General features: G+C 45.3%; 2 protein-coding genes across 2 annotated transcripts; both read right to left on the reverse strand.

Moving 5' to 3' along the window:
* Positions 1-173: 173 nt before the first annotated feature.
* ZAR1 (zygote arrest 1) lies at positions 174-4,999 on the reverse strand. The gene is made up of 4 exons (XM_058719729.1): positions 3,808-4,999; positions 2,100-2,192; positions 1,730-1,804; positions 174-472 (listed from the first exon to the last, which is right to left on the reverse strand). Exons 1-4 carry the CDS (start codon positions 4,762-4,764, stop codon positions 329-331), a joined length of 1,269 nt encoding a protein of 422 aa, XP_058575712.1. The 5' UTR covers positions 4,765-4,999; the 3' UTR covers positions 174-328.
* A 1,129-nt stretch (positions 5,000-6,128) lies between these two features.
* SLC10A4 (solute carrier family 10 member 4) lies at positions 6,129-11,665 on the reverse strand. Its single transcript, XM_058722650.1, has 3 exons — positions 10,911-11,665; positions 9,934-10,144; positions 6,129-6,698 (listed from the first exon to the last, which is right to left on the reverse strand). The coding sequence occupies exons 1-3, from the start codon at positions 11,504-11,506 to the stop codon at positions 6,186-6,188; spliced, it is 1,320 nt and encodes a 439-aa protein (XP_058578633.1). The 5' UTR covers positions 11,507-11,665; the 3' UTR covers positions 6,129-6,185.
* Between the last annotated feature and the right edge of the window lie 11,653 nt (positions 11,666-23,318).

A 23,318-nucleotide genomic window follows, 5' to 3' on the forward strand; every position in this document is an offset into this window, starting at 1 on the left:
CATTCAATCAGCATCTTGCTTATAAGCTTCAGCCCTACAGACACACATAAGCAGGAAACCTGACAGCTGTGAAGCCCTCTAACAAAGTGACAGACCCAGACTGTTAGCATGAGCAGCTTTCCACTTAAAAAAAAAAAAAAAAAAAAAAAAAAAGATCTTCTGCAATTTATCAATTGTTTTGCAATACTTTTATTTGAAGGCTCTGTCAAAAATACAGCCTTTCATGAAGTATTTTGAGAAGGAGAGGCATAAGGAAGGAGCACGGAAAAAAGCTAATGTGTCTGCTTCACTAGCTCACGTTCAAGTTGGCCCATTCGTTTACATTCATCTAAATGATGTATTTGAAGCTGAAAGTGCTGTCACAGGATAGGCGTTTGCCCTTGCATCTCCCACACAAATCTTGACGGTGGGGCCTTTTAGGGTCAACGTGGCGGAGTTTTACAGGGCAGGAGCATCTAGTCTGTTTACAACTCTGAAAAACCAAAGTGAGAAGCACATACAGAAGATAAACCCATGGTCACTTCCTCAAACTTCAAAGTTATTTTTCTAGTCCAAACACTTACTGAACACGCTCTAAGCAAGGCCCTGTGCTAATCTTGTTCTGTCTGCACCCCTTCCAGCAAGGGGAGGATAAAGAATAGAGGGTGTTTAACCAGGTGGTCGTGGTCTCATGTTGCATAGGATTCAGGTTGGACATGTGAACTTTTTGAAATACAGTTATCTAAAAGGAAAGCTCTTCCTGCACTTGAAGGGTGGAGAAGAAGCAAGCATGGGAGAGGAGTCGGACAAGGAAAGCTAAGGTGTGAGGCCAGGGATTAGGAGCAAGCTGTGGGTCAAGCCTGGCACCAGGGGAGGGAGGGGGCGGCTAGGGGCGGGGGCGGACCTTGCTCTCACCTCCACCTGCTGCAACTGACCCGAAGCGTCTGACCCGAACACTGAAAGCAGTGCAGCAACCACGGAGGCGAGAGCGAGCGGTTAAGGGATCCATCCCACTTTAGAACCTGACCCTACTCTGCCCCGATCAAAGGGGGTTGACACCATTTTCCCCACACTTGGGCTCTCTCCCCCCACCGTAGCGTGTGAGGCTTCCAACATCCAACCTGATTGGAGTGCACAGATTAGGCTGTGTCAACAGACACATCAGGCTCCACTAGCTGTGTGCTAACAGGCAAGTTCAGCCACCTCTCAGATTATCTAAGCCCCTTAGCACAGTGCAGCTTACAGTTAATAGTAAACCAATGTTACTAGTTAGCCCCAGAAAGCTGGGCAGCTTAGATTTGCTTGAACAGAAGTCATCCTCCCTTTGCCAGCACTCAGGCAAGACAAACTTTGAAACCCATGCTTCTACTAAATACCCTAACTTGGGTATGTGCTTCATAAAAAGCATTTGGGCTAAACAGACAACTTTCACCACCTCACGTCAGTAGAGACGTATTCGATTTTTGATCTGCTTTCTCACGTTAGACTGACTGAGTACCAGGTAAGGCAGACCTTCTTCCATGTTGCAGGTGAGGCAATAGGCTCTAAGGAGATTAACATGACCGGAAGGAAACAAGACCCCAAGACCCCTTTTCCCAGTTGAGTATTATTTCCATAACCTCCACCGAAAAGCAGTCAAAACCTAGGTCACTGGGAACCTAGCCTCTTTAAAGAAATGCCTTCAAGAAACTACACCCAAACCCTCTACCAACTATCCAGTTCAGACACAAAATGTGAACATTCAATTTACTTGACACGTGATATCCTCCACTCGGTAAGGGTTATAAGACTTCTGACAAGTTCTGCAGAACTGCTTGAAGTAAACCTGTGATGAGAGAGGAAAACACTTAAAGCAAAACCCTCTCGACACTCAATGTCAAAAAGCTGCCAGTTCAGGGGCACCTGGGTGCCTCCATCGGTTAAGCGTCTGACTCGCTTTCGGCTCGGGTCATGACCTCCCTGTTTTGTGGGTTCAGGCCCTGTGTTGGGCTCTGTGCTGACAGCACGGAGCCTGCCTGGGATTCTTGGTCTCCCTCTCTCTCTGCCCCTCCCCTGCTCATGCTCTGTCTCAAACTTAAAAAAAAAAAAAAAAAAGCTGCCAATTCCTTGGTGTTTCTTACCTTGTTGGTGCCCTGCACACACCACACGTAGGCACTTTCCCATCGGATGTTGCAATCCTTGCAGTGATAGTAGCCATACTTCTGCTCTAAGAACTGAGCAAAGAGACAGCAGAGTTTAACCCACAGAATATCCAAATTAGCCTTCATTTCAGAAGCTGCGAAGGATCGGTTTGCTATTCAAAATTGGCAACCGCATTCCAGATCACGGAGGAAAGCAGGCTCAAGGTTTGAATTGGTCTCTCCGATGTAGTAATTGGGGGAGCTAATAGCTTAATCAAGCACAGAAGCAAGCATGAGCCTAAAAATGTATTCCAGATTAGCTTGGTTCATAAAGCAAACCAACTGGCAAGTTGCTAAGTAGGTATTTTCCCTCTGACAAGCAAGGGAAAAGCCAAACATCTAGGCTTCTCTAAACCTGGAGATTCTTTAAATCTTTAAATCTTTAAATTCTTTAAATTTAAATTCTTTAAAATCTTTAAATTCTTTAAATCTCTAAACCTACAGATGCTCTCTCTGTAGGATAAAGTCTAATTTTAGAACACACACATGTGAAAGTGGTTACGCTGAAGAAAAGGAAGAAGATTCTGTGTCCTAAGATACTTTAAAGATGTTCACTCAGAAGTCCATTCTCTGTGCTGCCAGTTCAATTTCCAAACAGTGCTAGGAACGTATTGTGGATAAGCCAGAATTCATATTTAACATGAACTAAAGTAGTACTGCCTTATTCTTAAGCTTCTCCTCTTCCCTCCGGGTGAGAAATTATGAACAAGTGCTTGGAGTCAGACCTTTAAGTGCGCTCTACAATTCCTGCCAATTCTACCACAATTTCATAGGTGAGCAAACGCAGGCCCAGGACAGGTACGACTGAAGATCACACGTGGTTTACATTACACATAGCTTCTGTAGAGCTCGACTCACTCCTCCTCTCTTCCCCTGCCCCCAACAGCCCTGGGCCGACCCCAGGCCTCTTCCTACCCCTGCCTTTCCACTTCGCAGGGTTACCACTGCCCTCAGCACACGCCAGCTCTTTAGGGTTCAGCTGCCCCTCCAAACCTGCTGCGCTCAGGCTGCAATACACAACGGCCGAAGGCCCAAACGCTTTAGCAGTGTTGAGTTTCTGAATAAGGGTGCTTTCTAGGAGCAAGAAAAAAATCCCAAGGGAGACCATTCATAGCTCTAGCCCCCGGTGGAAGCTTGGAAGATTCAGGCAAGAATCAGGGGAGCGCTGACCAGGCAGGACCCCAGGAAATGACCGTTACGGCTTTTGCCATATTGCATTGAGATAGAGTAGGATCCTTGGGAATCGGTTCTCCCTGCCAGCAACTTCTCCTTCTGATCTGCTGAGTACCCCTCCTAGATCGTCCAAACGCGAAATCCACACTGGACCACGTGCCCACAGTCAGGGTTTTATACAGTAAATAAGTTCAGAATAAGAGTGTTATCAGGGCGCCTCCCTCGCCAACCTGCGGAGCCCACGTTCCACAATCGCCAGCCACAACAATCAGGCCGCACTCCCTGAATTCTGCTGTTGGAGGGGCACCTGCTGCTGGGAGCGGCTGCGAAGAGCCACACGGGCTTGGCGTGCGCCTGAGAAAGCTGGCGCCTCCACGTGCGCGAGCAGCCACCGGGCGAGGGCAGCGACAGGATCCAGGAGACCACACCCCCGGGGCCCTCCCGAGTCAGTTCCCTCCAGCCGCCTGAGCCTCACCTGGAAGCGCGGCCTCTCCTTGGCCTGCTCGGGGCTCCGCGGCGACGACCTCTGGCCCGCGGCGTCCCGGGCCTGCCCCACCGGCGGGGACTGCTCCGGACCCCTGGGCGCGCGCCGCGGGGCGGCCTCGTCTCCCCGGGCCTCCCGCAGCTGCAGCCCGGCGTCCGGCGGCTCCCAGCTCTTCCGCACCGCGGCCTGGGCCGCGTCGTCGTCCCCCTCCTCCTCCTCCTCGGACTGCGACCTTGGGGGCGCCTTCCTCGTCGACCCCTCTCCCTCCTCGGGGCCTCGGGGCCTCGGAGGCGGGGTCCTTCGCTCTCCCTCGGGCGCCCCGGGCCGCTGCTCCCCCGCCGCGCCGTCGGCCCCTTCCAGGAAGGTGGTGAGGCGGCGGGAGGCCACGGGCGAGTACACGGCGACGGTGCGCGGGAAGCGCACGGTCCGAGGTGCGCCGCTCGGGGAGCTGCCCTGCTCGGGGCCCCGGCGCGCCGACTGCGGGGCCCCCGAGCCGCCCGCGCCCGCCGCGCCCTCGGTGCCGGGCCCGGCCGGTGGGCCGGAGTCGCGGACCCTGCGCAGCAGCGTGCGCCGCCCCAGCGAGCACTGCACCGAGGCGTCGCGGCGCGGGTTCACCTGCACCGCCACGTCCCGGCTGCTGGCCCTGCGGGGCCGCGGGCCGAGGTCCGGGCTCACCTGCGACAGGAGGGCCATGAGCTGCGCCCGCTGGTAGCTGTCGAAATACTCGGCGGCCGTCAGCTGCCCGCAGCCCGGGAAAGCCGGCAAGGCCGCCCCGGCAGAGGAGGACGACGAGGAGGAGGACGCGGGAGCGTAGCCCCCGCCCCGGTGCCGCCAGCCGCCCGCCTCACCCTTGCCCTTGGCGGTGGGCGGGTAGGGATACGGGTACGAGTAGGGGACGCACGCCGGGTACATGTAGCCGTCCAGCACCTCGTCCCCCGGGGCAGCCATAAGCGCAGCCCCGGCCGCTCCCGCAGACGCCCTGCCCTAAATAGGCTGCCGGCCGCCGGCCCCACCGCCTGTCTCCGCGCTGCGCGGCCATCCGCACCTTTCCCGCCGCCCGCTCGGGTCCCCGGGTCCGCGCCGAGGTGGCCTGTCCCTGACCTTCGCTGTGTGGAAATTTACCACGCCTGGAGGCCGGCACAAACACCCTGAGACGATCTGGAAAGGTTGCTTTCTTTGCGATGCAAGAACTGATTGGTAAGTGAGCTTGCCCGAGGTGAGGAGGAGGCCAAGAGAGCGCAATCACCCCGATTAGCTGCGCCAGGTGGTCCCCATACCTTGATTGTTCCAGGTGTCCGTGTCTGGCTAGTGAGCAAAAATGCAAAGGTTTGGGGGAACTGCTTTGGGTCTGTTACCTAGGATCTCAGATTTTAGTTTAATGATCTCAGACCTGCTCTGAGAAGTCTTCCCCACTGAACGCTTTGGGCAGGTGCACAGGGACAGCACTCAAGGCAACCACATCTGAGCTCATTGTTTTCTCTTCTCGACCCTGAAGCACGTCCTCGCCTCCCCTCCACTTCAAGCGGAGAGCTATTGTTCTTCTCTGGGGTGGATAGTACTACAGTTTTTCCTAAGCAAACCATCCCTCCAAAAGATTGATTTGGGGTGTGTTACATAAGTGCAGAGACAAAATCAGTCCCCAGCTGAGAAGACAATACCTTGTTCCCTGGGGGGAAAAAAAAAAAATGATAGCTGTTCATTACTAATAGATATCAGATCAAGTAATCAAATGCATTAATGTATTTTTTTCTGATTTGATACAGGTTTGACAATAAAATACTGTATTTCATTGTTTAGTTGACCTGTTTGGGGATTTTTTGAATACAGATCAGAATCCAACATTGTCAGGTATTTCTACATTGAGCAAGCACTTCTTTTTTCTAACAACAATTACATTCAACTCAGTTATGGTTTACAAATTGTTTTACAAGTTATGTTTTACCAAAAAAAAAAAACCACCTCGTTTTTACTACCATAAGAGTGCATCCAAATTCTGCATTTCCAAGACCCTGTTTTCTAAGAGTGTATCTATTTGAAACAGTCCTAGAAATTAGTAATGATAAAAACCAAAGAGCACATGAACATGTTCAGGCTTTACTTCAGCAGTCCCGGGTGCAAGTTGTATTATGACATTGATGTGTGATTTGTGAAAGTGCTTGGTTAATATACCAAATACAACCTTACAACGGGAAGAAGGTCATAACTGTTACATGTACGATAATGTGAACCATGTGTTACCCTTTATGTAAACCACATTCACTACCACAGACGAAAAACATCATAAATATGAAGTAACATGTCCGCAAGATAAACATCATAAATATGAAGTAACATGTCCGCAAGATAGAAACTCCTCTGTATCTCCGTGTTCAGAGAGAAGTCTGAGTGGTTTCCATCATAATTAAATTGTCAGCTTTCACTGTGCCATAGGAAGGGTCTGCCATTTCCTCTTCTTTTAGTTTCTTGTAAGAAATGTCTGTATCTTCATCTTCATCTAGAGGATCTCGCTTGTGTAATATCTCACTTCCATACACCTTATATATTAAAACAAAAATCCCTGCTTCTGCAGACTGGAAAAGGGCATACAGCAAAGGAAACATGTACATGCTTCCTATCAACTGCGGCCGAAAGGCCAGTTTTAGAATGGCGGTACAGAGCTGCACATTCTGACTCCCTGTTTCCAGGCACACGGTCCTCTTGCAGTTGGGTGGAAGACGGAAGAGAGTAGCTAAGCCGTAGCCTGAGGCATAGCCTGCCAAAGGCATGAAAATTGCTACCACGTAAACACTTGCGGGAATGCTCGCCAACAGTTCAGGTCCTAACATAGTGCCAGTCATTATGAAAAGGACCACCAGTGTCACTAGCAGAGACCACAGGGAAACCTAGTAACAGAAAATGACAAGCCATCAGAAACAAGATAGTCGGAAAGGAATTCAGGCAAGAGAATCCTCGGCTCTTGGGAGAAGAGACCAATCTAGCCTCACCTCACACGCAAAATGGAGATCTTTGCCGTAAGCAGTCTTTGACAAAGCACTTCTGAGGATGGATAGGTCACCTCATCAGGAGGAGTCCAGATCCCAGTTGGACAGCTCTGATTGTTTGGAGGCCTGTCCTTATGTCTAGTGACAATCTGCTTTCTTTAACAACTAGCCATCGTCTTGGATAGACCCTCAGGAGCAGCACAGACCAGACTTCTGTTTTAAAAAACAGGAAGAAAAGGCTACTCGTCTCCAGCAGATTGTCTCTAGACTTTCACATAACTCTGTGGTGGGAGTCCTGACTGTTCAGAACATGTATTTAATTTGTGAATGTGCCTCTTCTAAACAGCAGTTAGAATAAAGCCTGATATACCAAGTATGGTCTGATGAACAGAGAGAGGAAAAGAAAAATTACCTTCCCTGAACAGGACCCCATGTTTTCCATAAGAGCTATATCTCTGGTTGATCTCTGGTTTAACCCATGAGGTAAAAAGCCACTAAAATGTATGAAACTCATAAAATAAATTTTAAAAAAGTTTATAAAGGAGCACCTGGGCGACTCAGTCTGTTGAGAGTCCAACTCTTGATTTTGGCTCAGGTCATGATCCCAGGGTTGTGGGATCAAGTCCCACTTGAGTGTGGAGCCTGCTTGAGATTCTCTCTTTCCCTCTGCCCCTCTCCCCCACTATTGCGCTCGCTCGCTCTCTTTCTCTCTCAAATAAATTAAAGTTTTTTTAAGTATGAAACTTAGTATGTGATATTTTCAAACTTGAAAATACTTTATATCTCAGAGAATTGATAGCAACACTGAAACAATCACCGACTCTTAGATTATGTAAGTGAAAAAAAAAAACCAAACAGAAGATGTGAGGAATTCTTTGCAATTCTGCAACACCCCTTTTTCATCTATTTACGAGAAACATCCCACCTATATATCTCTAATGATGTTTAGGAATTCTTACATATAATGGAGTTTAGATACAGTACAATTGACTGTATGGAACACTCTGTCATCTTGATGTCTGACTGATATAGTTCACTCATTTAAGTAAAACAAGCTGTGTAAATAGTAAGGTGGAAACCTAAAAATTCCTCTCTTCATTCTTTAGGTTAGTAGTTAGCTAGTATTTTGGGTTTTTGTTGTTGTTGTTGTTGTTGTTGTTGTTTTTTATGGGGTAGGAGGTGTTTGTGAGGGAAACTAGAGATCCAAAAGAACAGTTTAAGTGCTGACTCTGGTTCACTGGATATTTGAGGCGAAACCCCTTTGCAGTCTGTGGGACTGGCATATACTTTATAATCTTTAAAAAATTACTTAAAATGTATCTGGGCTGGTAAAAAGTCTACCATAGAGAGTGCTAAAATACTTATTATATAAGGTGCTCATGCTACAAAGGTACAATGGGCAGAAACCAAACAAACTATTATAAATCAAAACTTTTTTAAAAAGTAATCTCTGCACCCAATGTGGGGCTCGAACTCACGACTCCAAGATCACGAGTCTCATGTTCTACCAACTGAGCCAGCCAGGAACCCCTAAAACTTTTCTGATATTGTTTCAAAGTGTGTCCACATCAAAAGCTTTGACAGGAAATCTGATTCTTCATTGTGAAAATACTGGCACCAAAGTTTCTTTTGAACTATTTTAAATCATTTGGGTGAGCACTGACATTGAATGCTCATTTTAAAGTGTTTGCAAAAGTGTAAAAGTGTTATAAAACATACCTTATGAATGTTCTGGTTAAGGAGTAAGAATAGGTTCACCTTAAACTCAAAGTTACCCAATCTTTTTGAATTGTCTATTATTTAAATATATTTATCTGTTTTTAGCATGGGAATAACTTATTTGATTGATTTTCTCTTAGAATTCCTAAGATCTTGTAGTATTAGCTTAATGGTTAAGCTTAATAAGTTCTTAATGCATCTTAAGATTATCTATGGGTATGTTATGTATAACATATAAAATATATGCATATTTACATGTACATATAAATTTATTACATTCACAATATATGTGTTTATTACAGAGCACAATTTTACTCATGGCTGGCTATATTTGCATAAAAGAACCCATTATTTTTCATGTTAATAAAAGTTAGCTCCTTTGAATAATCAAATTTTGGATTAATTATTTAAAATTAATTTATTTAATATAAGTAAAACACAAAAGATTATGTCTTTAAATCTACATAACTGAAACATTGGGGAAACTCTTTTTCTCTTCACCTGGCTAAATGAATTTGTGCATTTACAGTAATTAGTTATGTGTTTTATTTGAGTAACTTCCTAAACTGAGAGTCCTACTCATGGTTTACTCTTATTTACTATTTTTGAGTTTTCAAAGAAAGCTTAGTTGACAAATATTTAAATTTTTTCTCCAGTCAACAATGAACAAAATCTCTACTGCTACAAAAGGTATCATTTTTTAAAAACAAAGCAACATTGGAAATATTGCACAAAATAATAGGAATCCTCATTCTTTCACTAGCCTTAGAAACCACATGCGTTACCGCAATGGGGAAGGGAAAAGAAACACACAGATTTAATAACAGTAATATATTCTGCATTCTTTATCCAGGACCCAGTTTTATTTTGTGCCTTTTTAAAGTCAATATTTTGTGCATTGTATGATATTCCCTCAATGTGATTTTTAAATTACTTTTGGTCCTATTAGGGTCAACTTAGTTTTAGAAAATTAATAAAACATTTTAAAGAAACCTTCTACACAATTTCTCAGAATTAGAGTTCCACTTTTTTAAAACATAGGAATGCATTTCTAAAACACTGCTCAAGTTCAATTCACATAATTTCACTTCACCTGCTTTGATTTTTAGTAACACCACGATTCTTTAGTGGACAATATGTTGCCATTTAATGGCACTCTCATCTCTCTCCCACCCCCCGTGATGTTTCCTCCTGTGAATAGTAATTGCTCACTTATGCTCTTTTTAATTAAGTTATGTTTTAATTAAAGCTATGAGTTTTTTTGAAACTGCAAAAGGTAGAAGTTTTCTTTGTGGCACAAACTTTTTTTTTTTTTTTTTTTTTTAAGTTTATCCATGCAAGTTTATCCCTCTTTCCCAAACTTCTTAGCATTTCAGCCAGGGGTCAGAGACCAAGGACTCTCTAAGAGTGACCTTACCTTCACAATGTAGTCCGCCACCCGGTTGCATTTGTATCGAATGAAGACCCCCAAGCCGATAGGGAGGAGAGTGCCGCAGAGGGTCAGGGTCACTGCCCCCAGAGGTAGTAATTGCACCAGAGGGGTGTCGATCCAAGCCCGGCTGTAGATCCACAGGCACAGGGGCATCAAGACTAGGGCCAGAAGCGTGGAGGAGATGGTCATGATGATGCTGCAGAAAGGGGAATGAACAGAATTCAGAATGGGCTCTGTGCCAACAGTCTCTCTTGCACATTGGATACAGGAGAAAGAAAGAGACTGCAAATCTGGAGTCTGAAGTCAGGGGTGAGAACCTGTTTCATCGGTGCCAAGAGAACAACACCCCTAAGCCCAACTGAAACATGAACCCCAGGATGGGGAGGTGAGGGGGGGGGGTCGGATCTCAGGACTGCTGCCCCTGGCTTTATAAAGCCTATTGAGCTGGCTACAGTCTGGTTGATTCTGAGGGCAAGAACCTCTTTCTTTTTTTTTCATCCTCCAAAGCACCCTGTTAGACGTGGTAAGGCTGTTGAACACGACTTGTTGGATGGAACTCAATTATATTGTCCTCTGTATGAGATCACTTTCTTTATCGGGGTCAATAGCCCTATTTTGCTTTTGCATTTCCGGAGAGTCCTAGCTTCAGGCTTCCCAGTTCCCTTTGTCTTCTAGAGGCCGAGGACCTGCGCTGACAGCCCAAACTGGAGAAGGATGGTCCGAGAGCTGTGCAGGAAACCCCAAGGCAGTCGGCAGCCCTGTCCCCGTCTAGGTTTCTCCCCCCACAGCACTACCTCTTCACGTCCGCCTTGGCTTCTAAAGCCCGGGCGTCAACCCCTCGCTGCACCGTCGTCTTCCCTCTCCCACGCCTCTCTCCAGCCACCTCTCCTTCCTCTCCGTCTGAAACCCGCGGCTAAGCGCGGCTGCTTGGCAGGAGAAGACGCCTAAGGACCAGCCCGTACCTGAGGTTCATGTCGCCGTCAACCAGCAGGGACATGAGGTTGGACAGATTCCCGCCGGGACAGCAGCCACACAGGAGCACCGCCACGGCGGCCACCTCGTTCAGCGAGAAGGCCAGGGCCAGCAGGAAGGCCAGCAGCGGCAGCAAGCCGAACTGGCAGAGCGCGGCCAGCAGCGCGCCCACGGGCCGGCGGACGTGCTCCCCGAAGTGGTTCACGTCCACCGTGCAGCCCAGGCCCAGCATGGTGATGCACAGGGCGGCTCCCACGAACACGTTCAGCCCGTGGTTCAGCGGCGTGTCCCAGAACGGGGTCTGGGGGTGCGCCCAGGAGTGGGGGAACAGGGACGGGCCCAGGCTGGCCGAGCCGCCCGCCGAGCTGCCTGCCGTCGGCTCTGGGGTGGGCGCGGGGCCGGGGCTGAAACCGACGCCGGGACTGGGCGCGAGGCTGAGCCCGGGGCTGGGGCCGGCGCTGGAGGCAGGGGAGACGGGCAGGTCGGGGCCGGCGCTCAGGCTGCTGGCGTTGGGCGACAGCGTGTAGTTGTCCGGCTGCAGCGAGGACGGGGCGAAGAGCAGCGTCGCGTTGTCAGGGCCGTCCATGGCGCCGAGGCGGGCGGCCGCGGCTCCGCTGTTCCCCGGCCCCGCGCGCCTCTGCCCGCGTCCTGCGGTGCCACCTGCCCGCGTCCGCCTGTCCGTCGGTCCGCAGCCGCAGGCGAAGCTAGGTGCGGAGCTCGGGCTGCGCGCCGCTGACGTCTCCGCGGCGTCGGGTGCGGCGGGAGGTGTGTGTGTGGGGGGGGGGGGGTCCTCCGCTGGCAGCACTTAAAGCGCAGCCCCCCAGGGTGAACCCAATCGCCCGGCCCCCGCGCCTGGCAGGCCCCGCCCCGCCGCCGGGTCCCTCCTTTTAATCACCAGTAAGTGGTTCTGTTAGAGTGCAGCCAGGGGCGGAACAAAGAGCTGACAAAGGACAAGAAGAAAAACCGTGCCTGGCTGCCGATCAAGTTCTGTGATGGGCTCTGCCCATTTCATAATGAAATCTGGAGACACGCACACGCGCGCGCGCGCGCGCACACACACACACACACACACAGACACACGAAGCTTATCAATGCATGCACATGAACTGTATACACTGTTCGAAGAGCCTGCAACCCTGAGCATCGAGAAGGGTCCCGGACTTAATGTGAGCGGTTCTCTGGTAGCAAGACACAATATCTGGCTTTCATTTACTGACAGGTTTTTTTTTTTTTTTAATTCTTTAAAAACAATTTTTTTTAAGTAATCTTTACGTAATTTGCTAACAGTTTTTAAATAAAATGCGTTCAGACTCAAAGTAGAAAGTAATAACAATACTGGGGGGTTGGCAAGTGCGTGTGCATTATTTCACTGGATTGTCCCAGCAGAGCCTTGAGAGATGCTGTTAACTCGTTCTTACACATGAGGAATCTGAGGTGCAGGGAAGTCTCAGCCTCAGCAGCCAAACCCACAGGTAGTGTCTGGATGAATGTGCATCTGATATATCCTTAACGAGAGCCCTGGAGAGCTCTGCTAAGAAAAGGCTCTGTGGAAAAATGTGTTTGGGAGTTACTGGCAGTTGGGGAGAGGATATCTCCGTGGCCATAAATTTATGAAGTGTTATGAGCACAGCCCGGCATTGGGATTAAAGGACTAGAAAGAAATAAAGTGGTGGGATTCCCTGCCTCGGACAGGTTTATCCCCCAAACAAATCAGATTTAGAGTTCACAGGACTGTTGGCTCAGCAACTTTCAGTCACCAGAGGCATCTACAAAGAGAGGGAGCTCGCAGCATACCGGGGAGGTGGAGCCATTTGAGAAGGCATCTATACGTGTCTGGAGACACCATAAAGCCAAAGCCAGGTGAGTTGCAAAAGCCAACAGGAGGATTTTCTAGATAGAAGTCTTAGCTCAGGGTTAGACTGCATGGGGCCAGGACCCCAGAGTGGATTCTTCCCCCCTGGGAACTTGTCCCTCCCCACTTTTCTGACACCAGAGGAGACTGGGTGACTTCCATTTCCCAGTGGTGGACTGAGCCCACGTGTTTATCTTTTCTCCTCTCCAAATCTCATGAAAATGACAGAGAATATGAAAAATAAGATTACATTCACAGCATATTGCATTCTTAGTCACAAATAAACTATTTTTTTTCCATTAGACCATAAATTCCATGAGGGCAGAGCTGCGCAAGTATTTAGGAAAGTAATGTACTGTCATACTTTCCTAAAACAGTAGAGCCAAGAAAACCATGCAGTGACATCTATTGAGCTCTGAAGGAAATGGAACATGACCAAAAATATTCTAGGTGTTCATTCAGGCTTATGTAAGCAAAACAAAGATACTCAGAATATACAATGAAACACGTCACCCGAATACTTTCTTTAAGTAAGTATATCCAGAGGAAACCCGTGGAGAAACAGACAAAATAAGGAGGGGCCCCTGCTGAGCCTTCACATTCTTTAAACCACAGGATGAGATTAGCCAAGAACACAAATGGCAGAGGGCCAGCTGAAGCCTAAACTGTTTTTGCCGCCCCTGTTTTTGCCCCCTCCTTGTGTTAATGATATTAAAATCCACAATCAAATTCAATAAGCGGTAATTAGAGGCAGCCCAACTCATCCAACTAGCTCCCGTCTTGGTTTGGGGAGGGATATGGGAGGTGATTTATGCCATGGACAAAGAGCAAAAAGCAGAAAGGGATGGACCTGGCTTGTAAATCAGCAGGCTCACAGTAAACCTGCAGTTCTGGGGGCTTCTTGGGGCCTGCGGAGTGGTCATCTCTCCTCCTGATGCAGTTATTGTCAATGTAAAGAAAGCCTCCCTCTTTCTTTCTGATCTCCTTCACTGGAAGAAAACCCCAGGAGTAGAAAACAGAGCTCACAATCAGGTATGTTACTGGCGAGGGTCACTTAGCGTCTTCAATTACCTTTCTTTTACTCATGCTGCCACCAAGGAGGGTCCGGCCCATGCAGAGGAGAGAGAATATACAGAAGGGCAGGACAACAACATAGCACCCGGAAAATATACAATGGGGGGGGGGGGGGTGGGGAGGTGAGAAATAAATTTAGAACTATGTTGCACACCGAACACCAAAAATAATTCCAAATAGATTAAAGAGTTAATAATGATAATGATAATAATAATGATGATACAACCAAATACTGGAGAAAAATGTTGGCTCATATTTATATCATCTTTGGATAAGGGAAGTCTTCCTAAGCAAAAAAGCAACAGAAGAAATCCTAATGGGAAACTCACTAGATATGGCTACATAAACATTTTAAGCACAGCAGTAAAGACAGAAGGGAAAAAAGTTAAATGCAAATTACAAAATGAAAAAAATACTTGAAACATATAAAATCCAGAGCTAATTTTTAAAAAGTTTTAATGTTTATTTATTTTTGAGAGAGAGAGAGAGAGAGAGAGCAAGTGGGGGGAGGGGGAGGAGAGAGAGAAGGAGACACAGAATCCAAAGCAGGCTCCAGGCTCTGAGTTGTCAGCATAGAGCCAGACAGGATTGGGGGGCGGGGGCCCTCAAAACCACAAACCACAAGATCATGACCTGAGCCGAAGTAGGTCGCTCAACCGAGTCACCCCGGCGCCCCATGAGCTAATATTGTTAATTTACAAAATAGTTTCACAAATTAATGAAAACAAACAACACAATAGGAAAAAGGCGAATGATACAAATAGACACACAAGATCACAGAAAGGAATGCTAATCACCATATACTTCTGAAAATATTCACACTCACTAGTAACCAAAGAAATTAAAGCAATTAAATGCCATTTTTATTGGAAAATACTGAAATAAATACGATAGTGTTGTGACAAAGATACTGTTAACTGGACAGTCTCTCATCCTGCCAGGGGTATATCTTTTCGAGAAGGAAACTTGGTGAATAACAATTGCCCTAAGAATGTGTATTTCCTTTGATCCAGCAATTCTTTTTCTAGGTGTTCATTATTAGGAAACAGTAAGAAAAAATAATTAAAAAAAAATTTTTTTAACGTTTATTTATTTTTGAGACAGAGAGAGACAGAGCATGAATGGGGGAGGGTCAGAGAGAGGGGGACACAGAACCTGAAACAGGCTCCAGGCTCCGAGCTGTCAGCACAGAGCCCGACGCGGGGCTCGAACCCACGGGCCGCGAGATCATGACCTGAGCCGAAGTCGGACGCTTAACCGACTGAGCCACCCAGGCGCCCTGAAAAAATAATTTTTTAATGAAAGCTGCATTGAGTGTGTATTATATACAGACACTCTTCTAAGCCTTTGCATGGACCATCTCCTTTAACCCTTACGATAGGCTTAATGGGGTTAGAGATTTGGCAAGTTGTCTCCTACTAGGGAGAGAGCCAGGAGTGGAACCCAAGCTTTTGGATCCCAAAGTCTGTCTCCTAAGCCTGTTGCAGTGTGGTTAAATCAATGAGTACACGAATATAGGAGACTGCTATGCAGATAGAAACTACCATGCTTATAATCAGAGTTCTTAATCTGGAGTCCATACATGAATCTAAGAACCTCTTGAAATGATGAACTTTTCTGTATATGTACTTTTTTTTTTTCCTGAAAAACGAGTCCATGAATTTTCCCAGGTTTCTTTTTTTTTTTTTTTTTTTAATTTTTTAACGTTTATTTATTTTTGAGACAGAGAGAGACAGAGCATGAACGGGGGAGGGTCAGAGAGAGGGAGACACAGAATCTGAAACAGGCTCCAGGCTCTGAGCTGTCAGCACAGAGCCCGACGCGGGGCTCGAACTCACGGACCGCGAGATCATGACCTGAGCCGAAGTCGGCCGCTTAACCGACTGAGCCACCCAGGCGCCCCTAATTTTCCCAGGTTTCTAAAAGAGTCCAAGATCTATTTAGAGAAATAATAAGAATAAGGGAGAAGTTCCTGTGATAAAATCTTAAGTGATAAAACAAGCTATAAACACACACACATACACTTATATTCTAGTAAATATATTGAATATATATAAATTTAGAGGGAATTTCTCCAATGTATAGTATATCTGAGTGATAGGATTAAAAGTGATTTTTAGGGGTGCCTGGGTGGCTCAGTCAGTTAAGCATCAGACCGGCTCAGATCATGATCTCACAGGTCGTGAGTTGAAGCCCCATGTTAGGCTCTGTGTTGACAGCTCAGAACCTGGAGCCTGCTTCTCCCTCTCTCTCTGCCCCTCCCCTGAGTGCACTCTGTCTGTCTGTCTGTCTCTCTCTTTCAAAAATAAAGATTTTTAAAATTTTTTAAAAAACAAAAGTGATTTTTAGGGATGCCTGGGTGGTTCAGTCAGTTAAGCATCCTACTCTTGATCTCGGCTCAGGTCATGGTCTCAAGGTTCATGGGAGGGAGCCCTACGTGGGGCTCTGCAGTGACAGCACAGAGCCTGCGTGGGATTCTCTCTATCCCTCTCTCTCTGCCCTTTACCCTCTCCCCCCCCCCACGCTCTCTCTCAAAGTAAATAAACATTTAAAAGTGATTTTTAGTTTTTCCTCTATATTTTATGGTGTTTCTGAATTTCTGCCATAATAGTATTTGATAATGAGAAAAGTAGCAATGTTATTTTTAAAATATAAAACCCAGAGGAAAAATAAATTCCACAAGTGTCGAGGGCTAAGTCACTTTAATCAATCCACAGGGAAAATAAAGGTTGATAGAGAAAAATAGGCAAAAGACAGACAATATACAATAAAAAAGTGTATGCTCTTTAGTAAATGGAAAAAGTTGTACTTCTCTAGTCGTTAACTAAACACAAAATATGAAACTTAAAATCAAACCGACAAAAATTCTCAAAGTCAACAACATCTAATGCTGGAAATGCAATGGAAAAAGCACTCAAACACCTTTGACGGTGGTGAGGTATTTGATACAGCTTCTGGGCAAAGCAATTTGATAATACAACCCTGCTTCTGGAAATTTTTTAAAATTAGAATTATTTCAGGTGATGTGCCAGAAACCCTAACTCACATTGGTTTAAGGCCAGAAAGGGCATTTATTGACTCATGAAAATGAAAAATCTCCAGCTGTGGCTGGCTCCCAAGTTAAAATGAGGACTCCGTCCCTCTCCATTTCTCAGCTCTCCTTTCCTCTACTGGTATCTTCATTTTCATGTATACTTTCTCCGTAGGGAGGTTCAACAATTTCCCATACAGTTTTCGGCAAATAGAGCGTTCCTATGAAATCTTTCGTAAGCTGGAATGGTATAAAGGGAAGAAGCCATTACCATTCATCTATGCAGGAAAGTTTCTGAGCATTCCTAGAGCCCCCAAATCGACTCTCTTATGTTTTTCTGATAACTTAAAACACATCTTGCTGACGGATGAACGTAATAAATGGAGATAAAACAGAGATGCTCACAGACACAGTTCAAAGCTGTGGAGGCTTGCTGCTGGGATGCTAAGTGTAGTTCTTGGGGGAAAGAGCTTGGTGAGGCTGCTCTCACTGCTGGGGGAGAGCTGCCTCCGTCACAGCTCATTGCAAAACAAACTCTGAATGCTATTTTTCCCTTTCTCCTTTTATTGTTTTAGCATAAAAGGGAAAATTCTCTTCAGATTTCTTTTCAAACAAGTGCTAACATAGGTCTTTCATAAAAGTGAAGTGGCCATGTGCAAACTTCTGAAAAGCCAGGGATACCTGTATATCTTACCAATTTAAACCCCCCATGGAAAGAGAAAGCCTGCTTCCCAATAATTCCCAGAACAGTCTTGGGACGAATTTGGTCCGTGACTTTCCCCCAGCCCATCCTGCTTGTTCTGATAACGCATCAGATCTCAGTCATCTTGTAAGAGTATCATCTTGTGCTGTTCGATCATGTGATTCAATTGTACACTTCCTAGTCGCTACCAAAAAGCCATCAGGAGAGATTTGATTTAATCCGATTCTCCTTCTCATGTTATCTCAGAGACTGCTCCAGAGAAGCCCTCGGCTTTCCACATATCCCTTCAGTGCTTTGCTTTACACAGAAAGATTGTTCTCTCTTTTTTTTTTTTTTCTGCTGATCGTCTGTTCTTCAACCAGTTTGCATCCTTGTTTTTATCTCTCCTTTAACTTTCCTGTCACTGCCAACTAACCTGAAAAGTGAGAGGTCTGTTGCTTTCTTGAAGTGCTAACATTTCAACATGTTTTCGATGCATGGAAGATTGTAGTGAGGACATCACGTAGCCATCATTGAATGGCATAAAGCTTGTATCAGGAGACATTTGTCATCTGATAAACTGAGAAGGAGAAAACAGTATCTACAAAGCTCTAGCAGGATATTAAACTGAGAATTTATTTGATCCAAACATGAAAAAAAAAAAATCTCCAGTGATGTTTTTCAAGATTCCCAACTGAAAAATTACCTCTTGTTAAGTTACCAGACCATACACTAAATAGGAAAAATGAGATTTTTTTTTAAAAAAGAAGTTTTATTAAAATTAGTCTCCACTGGGGCGCCTGGGTGGTGCAGTTGGTTAAGCGTCCGACTTCAGCCAGGTCACGATCTCGCGGTCCGTGAGTTCCAGCCCCGCGTCGGGCTCTGGGCTGATGGCTCAGAGCCTGGAGCCTGTTTCCGATTCTGTGTCTCCCTCTCTCTCTGCCCCTCCCCCGTTCATGCTCTGTCTCTCTCTGTCCCAAAAATAAATTAAAAAAATAAAATAAAATTAGTCTCCACTAATTGGTTTGGATTTGGGTTTTGTTTTTTTTTATAATTTTCATCATCCCATACAAGTAGATAAATCATTAACATTTTTTAATTTAAGAAATGTTATTTCGAACCACTCATTTTTATTTTATTTTTTTAAATGTTAACTTATTTTTGATAGAGGGAGAGAGAGAGAGACAGAGACAGAGCACAAGCAGGGGAGGGGCAGAGAGAGAGGGAGACACAGAATCCAAAGCTGGCTCCAGGCTCTGAGCCATCAGCACAGAGCCTGATGCGGGGCTCGAACCCCTTAGGTGAAATCAAGACCTAAGCCAAAGTTGGATGCTCAACTGACTGAGCCACCCAGATGTCCCTAAACACTCTTTAAAGATGAGTTTCTCTTGGAATAATTTAAAACCTCTTGTCCATTACAGAAGAAGCTTGCTCACCCATTTAACCTTAGTCAGTAATGATATGTGTTGGAGAATAGTAATGAGTTCTGGGTTCATGTGATCCTAAGACAAGACTGTGGTTTGTTAATAATTTTATATTTCATATTTTTTTCTTACTTTCGATATTGAATTAGTCTTGCCATTCAATGGATATGAGCATGATTTCCCATGGCTGCTGCTTACCAGTATCTGTCATTGCTATCCATTGCCTTACTTCATCTAGAATATTGACTGGGAGGTAGTAGATAAAGTCGCTGCTTTTCCCCCATCATTTCTGTAAAATTGTGCTGAAAGGACTTTATGGGGGCTTGAAAAATGGGGATTGAGAGTTGGTACTAATGATTTTCATCATACTTGCTTAGACTCTCTCTCTCTCTCTCTCTCTCTCTCTCTCTCTCTTTTTAAGTAGGCTGATGCCTGGCACAGAGCCCAAGGTGGGGCTTGAACTCACCACCCTGAGATCAAGACCTGAACTGAGATCAAGAGTCAGTAACTTAACCAACTGAGCCATTCAGGTGCCCCAGACTCTCTCTTAACTAATCAAATATTAGTTTTAACTAATCTTAACTAATCTAGTTTTAACTAATTTAACTAATTTCCCTAGATTTTAACTGATTTAACTAAATTTTAACTAATCTAATTTTAACTAGTCTTAACTAATCAATTAATGACTTTCCTCCAAAATCTGGTATTTTAGAATACATATGATACATATAGGTATGTATACAAAGTGCGCATATATATATATATATATATATATATATATATATATATAGTTTCTTCTATTTCTCTAGACCTTTCAGAGTTGGCTGTGATTAATAGACATGGATCCCTAAAATTTCAGAGTTCTTTTCATAATATTGTGTTATAGCAACTCGATTCAAACACTGTATTAATCTCCCAGTGTTTTGCTAGACAGGAGAATGATAGAGGTTGACATAAGGTACGTTTCATATTCTCAAGGACTTTGCAGCTCCTTGAGAACAAAAGCATACAGCTAAGGGTACAAATGCAAGGCACATTGTGATGAACTTTATATATTCAGGTTCACATGAGATGAGAAAGATCAATTCTGGCTGTGGAGTCTAAGTCTAACTAACCAATGAGTACTGGACTTTCAACATGTAAAGCAAGGCCAAGGACATTCTAGGGAAGGAGACCAGCTTGCACAAAGTCTTAGGAGCACATTACTTCCCCTGGGATTACGGGGAATGGAGCAGGCATACACAGTGGCAAGGTCAAGAAACAAGATGGGGCAAGGTGGGTAGTGAAGGCAGATCTTTTAGGGTCATTGTTGCCATGTAAAGAGCTTGAACTTTATTCTGGGACCGCAGAAAGTGAGCTAAGTTTTCTGTACAGGGAATTGACATATCCAGATTCAAGACGCAGAAAGACAATTCTCCAAGCTCTGGGTAGATGGATAGAAACAGCACAAAGAACAGGGAGAGAGTCAAGCAGGAGGCTGACTATGGCAATAGAAAATAATGCAGCTCATAGCACAGAGTGAGCATGGAAATTGAGAGGAAAAGGTACATTTGCGGTGAAGGAGAGAAATGATTCAAAGCAAAATTAAGCTCTAATTTGAAAGATGAGGTGGAGGGTAATGATACGAACTGAGATATAGAACACAGGCAAAATAGCAAGTTTGAGACTCAAGTAGCAAAGTGTTAGATGTGTTGAGTATAGGATGTTTGGAATGTCCAGTTGGAGTCTAATATGCAAGTGAACGTCAATTTGAAGCCTATGGCAGAGACCTGGGGAGCAGACATAAACAGCTCAGGTCATGATCTCATGGTTCATGGGAATGAGCCCCACGCTGAGCTCCACACTGACAGCACTGAGCCTGCTTTGGAATCTCTCTCTTCCTCTTTCTCTCTGCCCCTACCCTACCCTCTTTATGAATAAGTACACTTTAAAAAATGTTGCTGTTCTAGATTTACTCATGGGCTCTTTTTTTCTTCTCCCTCTGCACTTTCGTAGGTAGATTTCATTAACTCATCTGGCTTTCGCTATGAACTGTAGAGACTTACTCCCAGATCTCCATGTCTAGCCCCAAATCTCATCTGAGCCCTTAATCTACTACCCATAACTGCAAATATTCCTAAAGCAGAATTCCTTCTATCCAGCCCAAACCTGTGTCTCTTCTTCACTTTTGTTAATGGCGCGGCTATCAGCAGTCGCTTGCCTTTCTATACATGTTTCTCTAGGAATGCATCCATCCTTTTCCTTCTTTGGGAAATACCAATCCATCCCTTAACGTTTACTTCAAATCTCACTTTCCCTGTAAGCCCCTTTAACTCATCTTTCGTTTCCCTCTTAGAGTCAGTTGCTATCTTCTTTGGTTTCCCGGATCACCATTTTGGACCTCACCCACACCTGTCAATATTTTTTGGAAGTCTACCTTCTCCAGGAGACTCCAGGTATGTTTGTAGCAAAAGCTGTGCTAGGGCTGTTGTGTGTCCTAAGCATTGCCTTTGCATACTTCCTATCCTTAAATAGGCCTGCTTTGTGTATAGTTGAATGAATGGCAGATGGATTGATGAACGGGTGTGGTCTTATCCAACCAACACAGAGGGAATCGAGAGTGTGGCTTTGGTGTCGAATTGTCACCTGGTGACAACATTCACTTCTGTTAACTCGGCTCTGATTTGTAGTCTGGTAACGAAAGTGGAATTATTGCCCTTAGCATACCAGCTGGTTTTCTGCAGTCTGTGTTGCGGCAGCCGGGTGTTGCCAATCATTGTCACAAAGCAGTCTCAACAGTCCTGCTCCAAATGACCTGATGTGCAGCTGTCTGGGCTGCGGGTTGGAATGTTAAATGACATCGTGTTTCTGCAGCTAGCTGAGCCGCTTGAGTCACAGCCACAGTAAAAACATTTTAACGAAATTAAAATCTCTGTGGAGGAGGGAAAGCAGAGGATAAACAAGGTTGGACAACACACTGAGACGAGAGCAAAGGCAAGAAACAGAGGCATTGGAATTGCCTAAATCGTACATTCAGCTGTAGTAGGAAAGTAGAGATTAAGACAGAGAGTTATACACATGTGATTTAAAATAGTCTAAAATTTGCTCCTCATTGAATTTGAAAAAAAATAAATAAAATGAAACTTTTCTAGAAAATACATACAGTAAATAGAAAGGGGCCACGGGGCAAATAAATAAAAGCTATCTCCCGTGAGAGCAAATTGAAATAGATCAATTACCGCTTGTCACTTCCTATTTCCAAATGAATGAATTACTTTCTAAAAAGCCTGTGCACTGCTGGGTTTGGCACAAAGAAGGAAATTCCTGTTGTGCATCTCACGCAAATGGAAAATGATTGGGGTGATAAAGTACCTCTGCTTCTTTAGGGAATTGACATAAATAATTCTTGCTAATATAGGAAAACTAGAACTTCAAAAATCTTTATGGTAAGTTAGAGCCCTGAGGAGCACATTGTATTTTACTGTGACTTAAAGGAGTATTGCCAGTGTCACCTTGAGCAAGGGAAAGAAAAAAGGGATCTAAAAACCCTAAAATATAAGATGGCTTTCTTACATTGGTTGGCTCCACTTAGAAAGGAAGAGTGAGTTGTCTCACTGCCTTCCAGACCCTGCAGGTACAGAGTTGAGTTAGAGGAGATCTCTGCATCTCACAGACAAATGTAGGACCAGACAGAGCCCGACATCAGGGTATCAAAGAGCCCAAAGGCAGGACCCCAGGACCCCAGGAGGGATTGGAGGCAGGCACTGAAGGTCGGGAATTTGCTTTTCTCTCTGTTTCTTTTCCTACTTCCACAGACAGCAGAGGAACAGGACCTGTGTAGACACAGAATCATGGGGGGTCTGCTATGTTTAGCATGAGGGGACTGGAGTCCTGGAGGGGTTGAGGGAGGAATGACAAGAGATGAGAGAGACAGGCAGGGGTTAGCAGATTGAGCTTAATTCTGTAGGCTGTAGAGGGATGAGTTGATAAGCAAAGAGGATGATACTTTTAAGGAAAATCTCCGGCAGCAACATGGAGGCCAGCCGAAATCCACGACTCTCAGTCATTTTCCACTCTGACATCTGTGTTCATGTCTTCCTAGCCCCCCCATGTGTAACTACTACACGGGTTTCCATTCTGAAGAAAGAAGAGTGAAATGTAAGTTAAGGTCGTGACTTGAATCCACTCCAACTTTTTTTTTAAACGTTTATTTTATTTTTGAGAGAAAGACAGAGCATGAGTGGGGGAGGGTCAGAGAGAGGGAGACACAGAATCTGAAGCAGGCTCCAGGCTCTGAGCTGTCAGCCCAGAGCCCAACATGGAACTCGAACCCATGAACCGTGAGATTATGACTGA

This window comes from Neofelis nebulosa, chromosome 3, assembly GCF_028018385.1.
Source record: "Neofelis nebulosa isolate mNeoNeb1 chromosome 3, mNeoNeb1.pri, whole genome shotgun sequence".
Classification (NCBI taxonomy): Eukaryota; Metazoa; Chordata; class Mammalia; order Carnivora; family Felidae; genus Neofelis; species Neofelis nebulosa.